The sequence below is a fragment of the Erinaceus europaeus genome, chromosome 2, assembly GCF_950295315.1.
Source record: "Erinaceus europaeus chromosome 2, mEriEur2.1, whole genome shotgun sequence".
Taxonomy (NCBI): domain Eukaryota; kingdom Metazoa; phylum Chordata; class Mammalia; order Eulipotyphla; family Erinaceidae; genus Erinaceus; species Erinaceus europaeus.
Window position 1 is genome coordinate 181,250,708 of NC_080163.1, and position 15,921 is coordinate 181,266,628.

A 15,921-nucleotide genomic window follows, 5' to 3' on the forward strand; every position below is an offset into this window, starting at 1 on the left:
GCTAACGCGAACTCTAGATGACAAGCATCACCAGCACCTGCTCGCTGCGGTCCTCACCTGTAGCAACAGCGCAGCGACCTCATGGTGGCCGTGAGAACAGGCGTAAATGAGGGGTGTGTTTCCACTCAGGTCCTTCTTACTGGGTTTTGCATGAGAATCTAAAAGATGCTTCACCACCTAGCCCAGGACAGAGAAAAACTTTCAACTTTGCATAGAGAAATCCTCTTAATCTACTCGTGCAGAGCTGACACCATTAGTCATGTTTACAGATGAGAAAAACAACGCTTGAAACATTATGCTTGGGGGAGCGGGTGGCAGGTGGTGGCGTACCTGGCTGAACACACACATTACAGTGCATAAGGACCCAGGTTCCCACCTGCAGGGGATAAGCTCCAAAAGTGGTAAAGCAGGGAGTCAGGCAGTAGTGCAGCGGGTTAACTGCACATGGCGCAAAGCACAAGGACTGGTTAGGATCCCGGTTCAAGCCCCTGGCTACCCACCTGCAGGGGAGTCAATTCACAGGTGGTGAGGCAGGTCTGCAGGTATCTCTCTGTCTCTCTTCCTCTCTATCTCTGCCTTCTCTCTCAATTTCTCTCTGTCTCTATCCAATAACAAATAAATAAACATTTTTTTAAAAAAGTGGTGAAGCAGAGCTGCAGGTGTCTGTCTCTTTGCCTCGCTTTCTCGCCCATCACCTCTCAATCTCTGTCTCTACCCAATAATTAATTAATTAATTAAAAAGAAAGAAAGAGGGGCCAGGCAGTGGTTCACCTGGTGAAACACACACACACTACAGTGTGCAAGGACCCAGATTCAAGCCCCTGGTCCCCACCTGCAGGAGGAAAGCTTCACAAGTGGTGAAGTAGACCTGCAGGTATCCCTCTGTCTCTCTCCCTGTCTTTTTCCCCCATCCCCTTACAATTTCTCTCTGTCTTTATCCAATAATAAATAAATAATTTTTTTTTTAAAAAAAGGAAAGACTATGCTGGGTGTCACAAAGAGCAAGGGAATATCTGGTTCCTGTCTTTAGAAAAACTTACAGTAGAAGTAATAATGGGGCCAGGTGGTGGCACACCCAGTTAAATTCATATATTACTATGTGTAAAGAGCCAGGCTGAAGACCCTGCTCCCCACCTGCAAAGGAAGCTTCATGAGTAGTGAAGCAGATCTGCAGGTGACTCACCTTCCCTCTATATTTCTATCTGCCCTCCCTCGCTAAATTTCTACTTTTCCTACCCCCCAAAAAAGGAAAAAAATGGCCACTAGGAGCAGTGGATTCATCATGCAGGCAGCAAGCCCCTGGTGGTGGTAATAGTAATAATAGTAATAATAGGAAGAAGAAGAAAGAAGAAGAAGAAGAGAGAAGAAGGAGGAGGAGGAAGGAGAATTAGTAACAGATAATAAGAGTTAGGTGGATGATATTTAAAAAAGAGAGAATTTCCAAAATGCCAATCATTTCACAATTACTTCTTTAACCTCTTCTTTTGTATGTTTATTTATTTATTTTCCCTTTTGTTGCCCTTGTTGTAGTTGTTGTTGTTGCTATTGATGTCACTGTTGTTAGGACAGAGAGAAATGGAGAGAGGAGGGGAAGACAGAGAGGGGGAGAGAAAGATAAGACGCCTGCAGACCTGCTTCACCACCTGTGAAGCAACTCCCCTGCAGGTGGGGAGCTGGGGGCTTGAACTGGGATCCTTACGCCGGTCCTTATGCTTTGCGCCATGTGCACTTAACCCACTGCGCTATCACTTGACTCCCTTAAATCTCTCCTATACAGCCCTAACTCTATAAAGTACTCAATTTTTAGCCACAAGCCAAGGGTTGCAGAGGTATTAAGGTGGGTTGGAGCTGAGGAGACAACATAATGGTTATGCAAAAACTCTCATGCCTGAGACTCTGAGGACCCAGGTTCAATTCCAGCACCATCATAAGCCAAAGCTGAGCAGTGTTCTGGTCTCTATCTATCTTTTTCTCTGTACCCCTCTCTCATTTAAAAAAAAAAAAAAAAAAAGTGGTCAGATGTGGTGGTCTCAATGACATGCGCCCAAATTCCAGTGACAGTTTCTGCTAGGGTCAGAATAACAATAATCAGCTCTGTGTCCCCAAATAAAGGACATACTGGGAGTAGGGGCTGGTCCCACCCTCAGAAGCATGAAAGTACTATTCCCTTTTGCTGCGTGGTCTTTCCATGAGCACCGCAGACTCTTAGAACTGAGGGGAAGGAAATGAAGCCAATCTCTGAGGCAGCCAAGTAAAGCACTTACGCCAAGTGAGGGTCTCTCTTTTTAAAAAAAAATTTTTTTTTTCTTTCTTTAAATTTATTAATGAGAAAGGAGGAGACAGAGAAAGAACCAGACATCACTCTGGTACATGTGCTGCCGGGGAATGAACTCAGGAACTCATGCTTGAGAGTCCAGTGATTTATCCACAGTGCCACCTCCCGGATAACCCAAGTGAGGTTCTAACTGAAAGAACCCTGTACCCTCACTCTACCCAAGAGGCACACACAGCCCATACCTGAAAATGGCCTTTCTGGCAAGCCAGGTGGAGTGGGACAGCTCGGTTTGTGTTTCTGGCACCAGGGTTGGCACCATGCTGCAGGAGGAGGGGGATGAGGTCTGTCCGTCCATGCAGGGCAGCAACATGCAGTGGTGTGGAGCCATCCTGGTTGGTCACGTTCACACCAAGCCCACTGGTGGGAATCTTTGACAGTTTCTGGTAAGTGCAAAGATGGAAAGAGAAATGCCGTTAATACCTGAGAAGTTACCCCACCCCAGGGCACCTGTGCAAAATCTGGGCTCATAGCGGGATCTAGAACCAGGATGCCCACAGGTAAATCCCAACTACATGACAAAGGTGTGATGGGGGGGGCAAGTAGTGGCACACCTGGTTAAGTGCATATGTTACAGTGTGCAAGGAAACGGGTTCAAGCTCCTGGTCCCTGGCTACAGGGGGAAAGCTTCAAAAGTGGTGAAACAGGGCTGCAGGTATCTCAGTCTCTCTCCCTTCTCTATCACACCCTTTCCTCTTGATTTCTAGTTGTCTCTATCCAATAAATAAATAAAGATTTTTAAAAAAAGAAAAAATAGTTCTCACAGAGTCCTTCAAGCAGAGATGTAAAGAAAACACAGGATTAGGGAGTCTGGAGGTAGCGCTGCGGGTTAAGAAAACACAAGATTAACAGTTTTTTAAAAAGGGGGAAGGGGAGTAGCACACTGGGTTAAGCACAGATGGGGCAAAGCACAAGGACCATCACAAAGATCCTGGTTTGAGCCCCTAGCTCCCCACCTACAGGGGAGTCACTTCACAAGCTGTGAAGCAGGTCTACAGGTGTCTGTCTTTCTCTCCCCCTGTCTTCCCCTCCTCTCTCAATTTCTCTCTGTTCTAGCCAACAACAGCTATAACAACAACAAGGGCAACAAATGGATTCATAGCGCAGGCACTGAGCCCCAGAGATAACCCTGGAAGCAAAAAAAAAAAAATTATATTTACTTATTTATTCCCTTTTGTTGCCCTTGTTTTATTGTTGTAGTTATTGTTGTTGTTGCTATTGATGTTGTTGTTGGACAGGACAGAGAGAAATGGAGAGAGGAGAGGAGGGGAAAACAGAAGGGGGGGAGAAAGACACCTGCAGACCTTACCTTCACCGCTTGTGAAGCGATTCCCCTACAGGTGGGCAGCCAGGGGCTCGAACCGGGATCCTTTTGCCGGTCCTTGCGCTTTGCGCCATGTGCGCTTAACCCTCTGCGCTACCGCCTGACTCCCAAAAAAAATTTTTTTTAAAGACTAAGAAGAGAAAATCTTGGGAAGGGATAGATAGCATAATGGTTATACAAACAAACAAACATATGGACAGAAGAAATAAGAACAATCAGTAATTAAAAGGCACCAAATAGTGGCCTGGGAAGAGTCACAGTGGAGAAAGTGTTAGACTCTAAGCATGAAGCCTAGAGTTCAATTCCCAGCATCGCCCGTGCCAGAGTAATACTCCACTCTTCTCTTGCTTCTTTTTTCCCTTTCACTAATCAATAAGTGGATATGTCTTTCACAAAAGAAAAGGAGGGGGCATGATTGCAGCAGCTAGGACCTCGGGATTGTGAGCCACCTCCATCATGCTTCAGGGACCACGTATCACAAGACGCTCAGGATTTAACAGGCTGATAAACAAACAACTCTCCAAGAGGGTAAAGAAGGATTTGCTCCCCCCGCCTCCCCAACAGATGCAGAGAGCCAAACCTTTTGAGCAGGAGCACATTTGGGGCACTGGCACAAGGGGTGACAAAACTCCACTGTGCTGACAGCATCCTCCGATTCATCCAGGTCCTCCTCTGTCCACTCCAGCAGGTAGCGCACCTGGAGGTAGGCAGTCGGGAGGGAAAGGAACCTGAGACTCAACTGTATCCTCTCTGTAAGTTACATTTACTTATTTATTTGCACACCAGGGCTTTGTGCTTGCACAATTCCGCCATTCCCAGTGACTTTAAAAAAAAGAGAGAGAGAGAGAAGAGGGGAGGAAGAAGAGGAGGAGGAGGAGAAGGAGAGCATCTTTTGACATGATGCTCCCATGTACTGCTGGGGCCTTAACCCCGGTCCCCAGGCATGGCAAAGTGTGCACTCTGTCGGGAAATTGTAAGGATGTGTTTGAGCTTGGTAGGGCTTGACCTGAGGAGCGCTTAAATTGTTTAAACAGCCTTATATCATACTAAAAAGGCCTTCCAGAACTATAAAGATATTTAAACCAATTCTAATCATCCAGTTATCAATTATAGTAAACTTCTAACTTGGTACAAGATTTTTCTTCACAAGTAAATGATTACAGCTATGTCAAGCCTTCACATAAAGAACCAACTGATCATACGGAATCCCTGAAACCATCTGGACCCCTGCCCTCTGACATCTCCCACAAGATGGCATGACTACAATGCCCCCTGAAACCCATGATGTACTGGAGAGGGGCTATGGTGTCTATTCTCTAAATGGAAAAAAAAAAAAAAAAGCTAGCTAATGCCCTCAAGGAGTAACTGAGGGTTCCAGGGTTCCCTTTGTGCCTCACACTTCTCCCATCAGGGCCCATCCACAGCAGACCCCTCCTCTTGTGAGAATACCAAAGGCCTGGAGCCAGATACTCAGGGGCTCACCTAATAGGACAGCTGGTCAGCTGGAAGGCAGCTCTTCTTGATGAGTAGAGACCGGCAAGTGGGGTGGGAGGCCCCAGGCAGGGCGTCAAACACATCTGTTGACTGTGTACGTAAGTTTGGGTGGTGGCCCGGGGCACCAGGAATTTTGTCTCTACTCATCTCCTTCCAAGAGGCCTGCGCCCACTCACTCACCCACAAGAGAAGGAAGGGCAGCTGAGAGACTCCCAGAAGGTGGATAAAGCACTGGCCTCAGGCATGAGGTCCTGAGGTTGATCCCCAGTGTTGCATGTGTTAGACTGATACTCTGGTTCGTGTTCTCTCTCCCTCTCCCCCCACCTTCCATAAATAAATCTCCTGAAAATAAAAATGGGGGAGCAGCTGTGTGGTGTCACAGGGATTGTCAGTCTCTCGACAGAGACTCTGTCCTGGCTCACACCACAGCTCTGAGGCCAAAGAAGCCTACTGAAAGGACACTGGATTCTCCGGGGGCTGGTCTGTGAGAAGAGCCACACAACCCTGGCCGACTCTGGCCAGACTGCCCACAGAGTAAGTAGCCTGCACTAGATGAATGGACAGCGAGTAGCCCCCTTGGGCAAAGGTAAATCCACTGATAACTACCTTCCATCCTTATTCTTCCAGAGGCTGCTGTAATTCTTCCAGAGCCTGGTTGTTTCTGTCTACCACCGCCAGCTCAGTCACTGGCAAAAAGCATTTTTGATATACACAGTTCTCAGGGTAGGCAGTGGTGCACCTGGGTGAGTGCATAGTACCATGCGCTAAGTACCCAGGTTCAAGCTCCCAGTCCCCACCTGCAGGGAGGAAAGCTTCATGAGAGGTGAAGCAGTGCTGCAGGTCCCTCCCTCTGCCACCCCCCTCTCCCCTTTTCCCTCACTCCCTTTTTTCTTGATTTCTCTCTATCCAATAAATAGTAGATAAAATACACAGTACTTTGAAGTTCTCTTGTAATACAGTTTGCTGTGAGTTCCTAAGCTAATAAGGATCTGATTGATGCCTTTAAAAAAAATTTTTTTTAAATATTTATTTTATTTATTTATTCCCTTTTGTTGCCCTTGTTGTTTTATTGTTGTAGTTATTATTGTTGTTGTCGTTGTTGGATAGGACAGAGAGAAATGGAGAGAGGAGGGGAAGACAGAGAGGAGGAGAGAAAGATAGACACCTGCAGACCTGCTTCACCACCTGTGAAGTGACTCCCCTGCAGGTGGGGAGCCAGGGTTTGAACCGGGATCCTTATGCCGGTCCTTGTGCTTTGCGCCACCTGCGCTTAACCCACTGCGCTACAGCCCGACTCCCAAAAAAATTTTTTTTTAATATTTATTTATTTTCCCTTTTGTTGCCCCCCTTTTTTTATTGTTGTAGTTACTATTGTTGTCGTCGTTGTTGGATAGGACAAAGAGAAATGGAGGAGGGGGAAGACAGGGGGAGAAAGAGAGACACCTGCAGACCTGCTTCACTGCTTGTGAAATGACGCCCCTGCAGGTGGGGAGCAGGGGGCTCCAACTGGGATCCTTACATTGGTCCTTGTGCTTCACGCCATGTGTGCTTAACCCGCTATGCTACTGCCCGACTCCCGACGCCTCCTTTCACCCAAAAAAACTAGCATATTCCTTTCAGGAAGTCAAAGCCAGGCCACGCTAACAGCCTGTGGACTGCTGATGAAGGCCATCTCCACTCTCCAGTTCTCTCACTGTAGATGTCCCCCGTCACCCAGAAGTGAGGGTCAGGACAGATGTCAGCCAACTAGACACATATCTTCTCCAGGTGCCACCTGAGAGCAGCTAGCTCTCCCCCCTCTGAGTACCTTGTCCTCCCCTGCTTATCCCAACACTTCCTTGGTCTCCGAGCAGCAGATCTCAGTCACCTGGCCCAAGATCTTCTGCCAGGCCACATTATCTCTGGTCCCTATCTCACTTCCACAGCCTCCTCCAGGTCCCTCAGCCCTGTCCTTTCACCTCAGTCTCAGCGAATCTACATTGTGTGCCTCATGACATGAGTTGGTCTTTGTCTGGATGCTGGGGCTTTGCTGCTGTGTCATTTCACAGCATCTGTCAGATTCTCCTCCTGCCCTCAATTTTAATCTTAGAGACAGAGTGAGATATATATATATAATTTCACAGCACCTGTCAGATTCTCCTCCTGCCCTCAATTTTAATCTTAGAGACAGAGTGATATATATATATATATATATATATATATATATATATATATATATATATGGAGAGAGAGATATTACAGCACCAGTTCCACTGTCTGTGAAGCAGCCATATAGGGTGCTTCCATGTAGTGTCTGGAAGCTCAGACCTGGTTCCTCTCACATGCTAAAATGTGTGCTTACCTGGTGAACTATGTCCCAGCCCCTGGGCTGACCTTCCTGCCCAACCTCATACCCTCCTGGAAGGTGAATGATGAGTGGCCAGGCCCACTCTTGAGTAGGGGTGTCCACATGCCTCATGACTTATCACAGACATGTAACATCACTAGTCGGGTTATTAATTGCACCCCTTCTGCAGGAAAGGGAACAGAAAATCCCTGCAGCTCCTGACTGAAGTGGAGACAAGAAGCACAGGTACAGGCTGGTGGCTGGTGGCTGACCCAGGAGAGCACACTTTACCATGTTTGAGGTAACCTGGGTTCAAGCCCTGAGCTACCACATAGGAGGACCCACAGGTCTATCTTCACAAAAGATAGAGGAGTGCTGTTGTATCTCTTTGCCTCTGTCTCTCTCTCCCTCTCCTTCTCTAGCCTGCTGTCTCTCAAGCTCTGTCTAGAGGGAAAGAAAAAAAAAAAGACTGCTAAGAACGGTAGAGTTGTCCAGACACAGTCCTAACGATAACCCTAGTGATAAAAACGGAAAAGAGGGTAGAGGGTAGATAGCATAATGGTTATGCAAACAGACTCTCATGCCTGAGGCTTTGAAGTCCCAGGTTCAATCCCCCGCACCACCATAAACCAGAGCTGAACAGTGCTCTGGTAAAGTTAATTAATTAATTAAAAATAATAATAATAAAAAACAGAAAAGAAACACCGGCAGAGTTGTTTTCACCTCAGAACCAATGTCCTTGACAAATGCACTTCTAGAAACTCACCATTTCTAGATCTCCATCGGCAACAGCTCTTAAAAGCTTTTCTACCTTAATACAGGGAAAGAGAATGTCAGAACATGATCTCAACAACAGAGATAATTTTTAAACAGTATTCCTTATGCATGTACAAACTATTGTATTCACTGTCAACTGTAGAACATTAATGCCCCAATAAAGAAATCTTAAAAAAGTATTCTGAAAACTTGGCAGTTTTCATTTGTCTCTTGATTTGTGGAGGGTTGGTTTATTTGTCTGCTTTTAAATCACTCAGTACATTTCACACGTATTCCCTAAAACTAGTCTGCTAGCACTTCTGAGGAGAGTGGTAGGGTACGCTGAGCTCATTACCACTTGTGTATAAGATGATATTGTCATTTATGTGGCAAGGTGAGGCAATGGACACCGTGAAGCACAAGTACTTGCAAGAGCCAGTCACCCTTTAGAATTAGATCAGATAGGGAGTCGGGGTAGTGCAGCGGGTTAAGCACATGTGGCACAAAGCACAAGGACCGGCATAAGGATCCCGGTTCGAGCCCCCGGCTCCCCACCTGCAGGGGAGTCGCTTCACAGGCGGTGAAGCAGGTCTGCAGGTGTCTGTCTTTCTCTCCCCCCTCTCCATTTCTCTCTATCCTATCCAATAACAACAACAACAATAATAACTACAACAACAATAAAAAGACATCAAGGACAACAAAAGGGGAAAGTTAAAAAAATAAAAAAAGAATTAGATCAGATTAGATTCATCGTCCAATAGCTGCTCCCAAGAATGTTGCCAGGTCTGGGCAGATTTTGCTGTGGGTCTCCTCAATTTCTAAGCTCACTGGGCCTGCCAAATGCAGGTCACAGCCCGGAGTGACAGGTAGGAGGGTGGGGGTCTGGGTACAGTCACTGAGCATCCCTTATCCACAGGGTCCCAGCAAAGGGACTGTGTACATTCATGCAATGGTCTGCTCTTCAGACAGAATGGACAGATATTAGGAACCCTCCATGATAAGCCAAACTGGGGGTGGGGGTGGGTGGGGTGGTGGCAGTGTAGCACGTGTTGAGGCCAGATTCTAAGTCAGAATTTACAAAATACTTGGCCGACAAAATAGCTCACTTGGATAGTGCGCTGCTTTGCCGTGTATGTGTGACCCAGACCATGATCCAGTGGTGCTTCTCACTCACTCTCTGACTTTTTGTATCTGTCTCTACTATCTGAAAAAGTCTTCCAAGAGCAGTGAAGTCTCGTTATCATGGAGTGATAATGAAAACAAACAACAAAAATACAATGTGTGAGTACACAGTGTCTATACAAATTTTGCAAGTTGTCAGGAAAAACACTCTTAATGTTATCAGGACGTGCTGATGGAGTAGGCAGGCAGAGAAGCTCATTGAAAAGTCATGACGTACTTTTCTAGTTTTGCCTCCAGGGTTATTGCCGGGGCTTGATGCTACACTTCAAATCCACTGTTCCTGCGGCCATTTTATCAATTTTTATTGGACAGGACAAAGAGAAATTGAGAGAGGAGGGGGAAAATAGATGGGGGGGAGAAAGATAAGAGACTTGCAGACCTGCTTCACTGCTTGTAAAGCAACTTCTCTGCAGGTGGGGAGCTGGGGGGCTAGACCCGGGATCATTGGGCAGGTCCTTGCGCTTCATACTTATGTGTACTTAATCCAGTGCACCACCACGCAGCCCACCTAGTTTTGTTTGTTTGTTTGTTTGTTTGTTTCCATGCAAAAATGCTCTACAGGGCGTCAGGTGGTGGTGCATCTGGTTAAGTGCATATGTTACCATGTGTAAGGACACAGGTTCAAGCCCTTGCTCCCCACCTGCAAGGGGAAAGCTTCATGAGTGGTGAAGCAAGTCTGCAGATACCTATCACCCTCTCTGTCTCCTCCTCCCCTCTCAGTTTCTCTGTCCTATCAACTAAAAGAAAAGAAAGGGGGGAAAAAAAGGCAACTAGGAGCAGTAGATTTATAGTGAAGTGATCCCAGCAATAATAAATCTTGGTGGCAATAAAAGATAAACAATTTAATTTTTAAAATACATTATGACTTTTCCAATAACCTAATACTTTGCAAAAATGGCCTTATGCCAGACTTCATTCTGTTTTGCTTAGCCTCTCTCTCTCCCTGTCCCTCCCTTCCCCTCATAAAGCAGAATGGAGAGCAAATGACAAAGGCAAGAAGGGTTAGAACCACTTGGGTCTCTCCAGGGCATGGCCACAGCCACAACAGACCATGACCCTCTAACTAGCCACCAGAAATTGGGGACACCCAGTCCTCATCTCCTCATCTCTGTCCTCCCATCTGGGGGACAGGGTCTCACCTCTCTCTCTCTCTCTCTTTTTTTATTTTTTTTAATTTTTAATTTTTTTATATTTATTTATTTTCCCTTTTGTTGCCCTTGTTTTTTATTGTTGTTGTAGTTATTGATGTTGTTGCTGTTAGATAGGACAGAGAGAAATGAAGAGAGGAGGGGAAAACAGAAGGGGAGAGAAAGATAGACACCTGAAGACCTGCTTCACTGCCTATGAAGCGACTACCCTGCAGGCTAGGAGCCTGGGGCTCGAACCAGGGTCCTTACACCCACGCGCTACCGCTTGACTCCCTACCACTCTTTATCAGAGCAATGCTCAGCTCTCGCTTATGGTGGGAGGGAGGTTGAACCTAAGACTTTGGAACCTTAGGCATAAGTTTCATTGCCTAATAATTAGGTTATCTACCCCCACCTGGGTCTCACCTCTCTGTAGTCCTTCTTGGGCTCCTCTTGTCTGGAGCTGGCCGACATGGAGGAGAAGCTGGAATTGGAGGAAGCCTGACTGATGGAATCTGCTGAGCACTGAGGGGGCTGCAGAGAGACCTGCAGCAAGGCATCCGCCCCAAGAAGAGAAAGGTGAGGACCAGAAAGAAGCCCAGGGCCCTTCAGAGAGTCAACAATGGGTGCAGCACTGCTCACTCACCTCGGAAGACTTCTTCCTCTTTTCTGACAGGTGGCAGGCTTCCATTACAGACAGAATCTGGGACAAAGGGGATGTAAAAAAGTACTGAGCAAGGTGCCTGGCAAAGCATCCTCACCCATCTTCCCCTGCTCCCTGCAAATCTCCTCAGCAGCTCACACAGCACAGCCAAACCGCTGGGGAAGCAAAGACCAGGAGGGAACTCAGAGCAGGAGGAAACCTTCCTCAGACCACACGGGTTAGGTGCAGCCTTCCTTCCCCAATCCACTTCTGGTGTCTGAGAGGGGAGTTAAGCTGGTGTTACCCAGGAACAGGCACAGAGAACAGGAGAAGCCCAGGCACAGAAGAGCCTCAAAGGCTACTTCGAGCATCTCTAGACTGTTTATTTTTATTTTATTTTATTTTATTTTATTTTATTTTGTCTCCGGGGTTATTGCTGGGGCTCAGTGCCTGCACTATAAATCCATGGCTCCTAGAGGCTTTTGTTGCCCCTGTTGTTTATTATTATTGTTGTTACTGTTGCTGTTGTTGGATAGGACAGAGAGAAATGGAGAGAGGAGGGGAAGACAGAGGGGGAGAGAAAGATAGACATCCGCAGACCTGCTTCACCACTTGTGAATCGAGCCCCCTGCAGGTAGGGAGCTGGGGATTCAAACCAGGATCCTTGTGTCAGTCCTTGCGCTTCGCGCCATGTGCTCTTACCCCGCTGTGCTACCACTCGGCCCCCTGGACTTTTTTTCTATAGTCATCAAGTGTGGTCTCTCCACTGACACCCACAGGCCTCTGAGCAGAAGATGCTCAGAGCTGACCCCAGAAGGCCATCAGTTCTGTTCCTTCAGGGAATCTCCCTCTAGAGATCTGGTAGAACTGACAACAGCCAAGGAGCCCTCAACTCCCCCATGGGCATCTTGGATCAAGGACAGCATTGCCTAGTTCCAGAAGTCTGGTTGCTTCCAAATGCTGAGACCGCAGCCCCACCAAGAAAAACTGAGTCAGAAACACCAGAAGCCAGAGCTGAGCAGTGTTCTGGTCAAAACGAAAATAAATAAATAAATTAATTAATTAATTAACTACTACTGTTGCAAAGTGGTTCTTATCACACAAACAAAACACAAAGAGGGCAGGAGGAAACTTTTGGAAGTGATGAGTATGTTTATGACAGACTGTGACAGTCTCAGGGGTGTGTACTCATCTCCACACTCATCGAATTGCACAAGATGAACGTGCAGTCTAAGAGGGCCAGCGAGACAGATCACCTAGGAGGGTGTCTGTTTTGCCAGACACATGAGCCAGCTAAGAGCCCCGCCCCCACTGGACTGGGGGGAAGCTTTGGTATTATGATGTTTTTCTCTTTGTCTCTCTTTGTCCCTATCTGAACAAAGTCAGCACACAACACAACGATTGCCACCTCAACATGCTTCACTTCAGACTGTGTCCAGAGACTTCACGTGTGGAATGACAACCCTTCAGCTTCATTACTCGGGTGAGACCTTTCCTTTCATAGTATACTCTAATTCCATCTCAGGTGGTTCACTTTCTAACAAAGTCCCAAAACCTAGATATACACCAGTTTCTGTGAGAGAGAGCATATGTTCACACGTATCCATAAACTAGTGCAAAATATATACCTGAAAGCAGAAGTACACTAGAGTTTGCAGTGAGTACCTCCCTAACACTTCCTCTCCACTATTCCAAGCTTTGGGTCCATGATTGCTCAACAATTTGTTTGACTTCGCATGTTAACTCTCTTTTCAGTCACCAGGTTCCAGATGTCATCAGGATGCCGGCCAGGCTTCCCTAGACTGAAGACCCCACCAATGTGTCCTGGAGCTCCGCTTCCCCAGAGACCCACCATACTAGGGAAAGAGAGAGGCAGACTGGGAGTATGGACCGACCAGTCAACGCCCATGTTCAGCGGGGAAGCAATTACAGAAGCCAGACCTTCCACCTTCTACAACCCACAATGACCCTGGGTCCATACTCCCAGAGGGATAGAGAATGGGAAAGCTATCAGGGGAGGGGGTGGGATATGGAGATTGGGTGGTGGGAATTGTGTGGAATTGTACCCCTACTACCCTATGGTTTTGTTAATTAATCCTTTCTTAAATAAAAAAAAATTTTTTAAAAATTTTTTTAAAAAGAGTAAACAAACATCTTTCTCAAAAAAAAAAAAAAAAGCACAGAGTGGTGAAGCCGCAGCAACAACTACAAACCATGTGCAGCCTTTTGTACAGCAATTTTGCTGAAATAAAGTGGTTTATGAATATCAACAGAGGATGGGGAGTTAGCATAATGGTTATACAAACAGACTCTCAAAAAAAAAAAAAAAAAAAAACAGACTCTCATGCCTGAGGCCCCAAAGTCCCAGGTTCAATCCCAGCACCACCATAAGCCAAGCCAGACACTCATTCTCTTTCTCTTTTTTTTTTTTTTTTTTGCCTCCAGAATTATCGCCAGGGGCTTAGTGACTGCACTGCGAATCTACTGCTCCTGGAGGCCATTTATTCCCATTTTGTTGCCCTTGTTGTTGTCATTATTGCCACTGATGTTGTTGCTGGATAGGACAAAGAGAAATCAAGAGAGGAGGGGAGACAGAGGGGGAGAAAAAGAGAGATACCTGCAAACCTGCTTCACCGTTTGCGAAGCGACCACCCTACAGGTGGGGAGCCAGGGGCTCAAACTGGGATCCTTACGCTGGTCCTTGCATTTCATGTCATGTGCACTTAACCTGTTGTGCTATCACCCGGACCCCTCTTTCTGTCTCTTTCCATCTGTCTCTATCTGAAATTTTTTAAAAAATCAAAAGACTAGAAGCAGTGGACTCAAGTGTACATGAGGTACACACACACCCCTCCTTTTTTTTTAATCATTATTTTATTTCTTCATCTTAGATAGAAACAGAGAAGACAGAGTAGAGAGAATGAAAGAGACCACAGCACTAAATCTTCCTTCAGTGCATACGGGCTGGGCTTAATTTTTTTTTAAATAAAAGTTTTTTTTTTCTTTTTTTAAATTTTTATTTATAAAATGGAAATATTGGCAAGACTATAGGATAAGAGGGGTACTACAATTCCACACAATTCCCACCACCAGAACTCCGTATCCCATCCCCTCCCCGATAACTTTCCTATTCTTTAACCCTCTGGGAGTATGGACCCAGGGTCATTATGAGGTCCAGAAGGTGGAAGGTCTGGCTTCTATAATTGCTTCCCTGCTGAACATAGGCATTGGCAAGTCGATCCATACTCCCAGCCTGTCTCTCTGTTTCCCTAGAGGGGCAGTTAGTGTGAGAGAGCGAGATTGAGGAATTGGAAAGAACCAGAGTATCACTGTGGTATATGAGTAGCCAAGGACTGAACTCAGGATCTCATGCTTGAGAGTCCAACACTTTATCCACTGCACCACCTGGGGGCAGGGGGTGTCCTACCTTGAACCTGGGTCTTGCACATGGCAAAGCAGCACACTATCCAAGTGACAAATAACATTATAAACATTAACAAATAATAAAATAAGCATAAGAAGGTAGGGGAGGGGAGGAGTAGAAGGGAGGGGAAGAGAGGCAAGAGGAGGAATGGAACCCATGACATTCATAACTGTCCACATCAGAATACAGTTTTTAGGGGCTGAGGATGAAGTGACAGGAAGACAGAACCTCAGGCCATACTGTGTCCATGGTCTGTTCCCTGTCCTGTCTGACTCTGTTCCATTTGCTCATAAGCAAGTAGCACTCAAAGGGCTTGGGTGAACTCTGCCAGGAGTACCTCTTGGCACAACAGTGTGTGAAATTGCTAGTAAATCTGAAAATCGCATCAGTAAAGTAAAGCTCATTAATTGTCGGGCATTAAGCCAGCTCCCCCTGTTCCATCCTGCATTGCTGATACTATGGCCTATTTACATAATCATTGTTTTGCCTGAAAGATCCCCACCCATCCCATTGATGTATCTTCTTTCTACCTCGAGACCCACCCTGCCTGCAAGGTAATATTAATCCCACTGGTTAAAACCCTCGCAACAGTTGCTAAGGTTGCGTCTACCTTCCCAGAGTGCTTTGCCTTTCTTTACCCACTTTCCTAGCCATTTCCGTTTCTAACTTGCCACTTGCGGTTTTATCCTATAAAAGCATCGGTTCCCTGATCAATAGATCCTTCTGCATTACCACGCTGCCACGAGATCCTGAGTCCAGAGAGCACGTGCCTGAGGAAGAGGCAGCCCCAAACTAGCCCGGCAATTAATAGCCTGGTCTCAAATGTAGCAGAGAGGCTGCAGGCAAGTTCCATCCTCAGGCATTAATGCAGACTGTCCAGAACACCCAAAGGCGAATGAATGGACATTGCTTGTTTTGTTTTTTCTTTCTCAGATTTTTTTTTTTTCCTCCAGGGTTATTGCTGGGGCTCCGTGCCTGCACTACAAATCTACTGCTCCTGGATACCATTTATTCCCAATTTGTTGACCTTGTTTTTGTCATTATTGGTATTGTTGCCATTGGTGTTGTTGTTGGACAGGACAGAGAGAAATGGAGAGGAGAAAAGACAGAGAGGGAGAGATAAAGACACCTGCAGACCTGCTTCACTGCTTGTGAACTGGACCCCCCGCCCCCACAGGTGGGGAGCCGGGGGCTTGAACCTGAATCCTTACACCAGTCCTTACACTTCCTGCCATGAGCACTTAACCCTCTGTGCTACTGCCCGACCCACCACTGATTATTTTAAACGCTACAGGGTTCCTCCAAAATGAAAA

At 46.4% G+C, this 15,921-nt stretch overlaps 1 protein-coding gene across 4 annotated transcripts in view; it reads right to left on the reverse strand.

Annotated features, from left to right (window-relative positions):
* The window catches only part of ANKRD27 (ankyrin repeat domain 27), a 64,795-nt gene that overhangs the window by 10,467 nt on the left and 38,407 nt on the right, over window positions 1–15,921 (reverse strand). For all 4 annotated transcript variants that reach the window (XM_007539462.3, XM_060185665.1, XM_060185664.1 and 1 more), the window contains 6 exons: window positions 11,188–11,244; window positions 10,968–11,087; window positions 8,243–8,287; window positions 4,237–4,353; window positions 2,518–2,715; window positions 58–177 (listed from right to left, as the gene is read on the reverse strand). In XM_007539462.3, coding sequence (XP_007539524.1) covers window positions 58–177; window positions 2,518–2,715; window positions 4,237–4,353; window positions 8,243–8,287; window positions 10,968–11,087; window positions 11,188–11,244 — 657 coding nt within the window. The remainder of the gene's footprint in view (window positions 1–57; window positions 178–2,517; window positions 2,716–4,236; window positions 4,354–8,242; window positions 8,288–10,967; window positions 11,088–11,187; window positions 11,245–15,921) is intronic.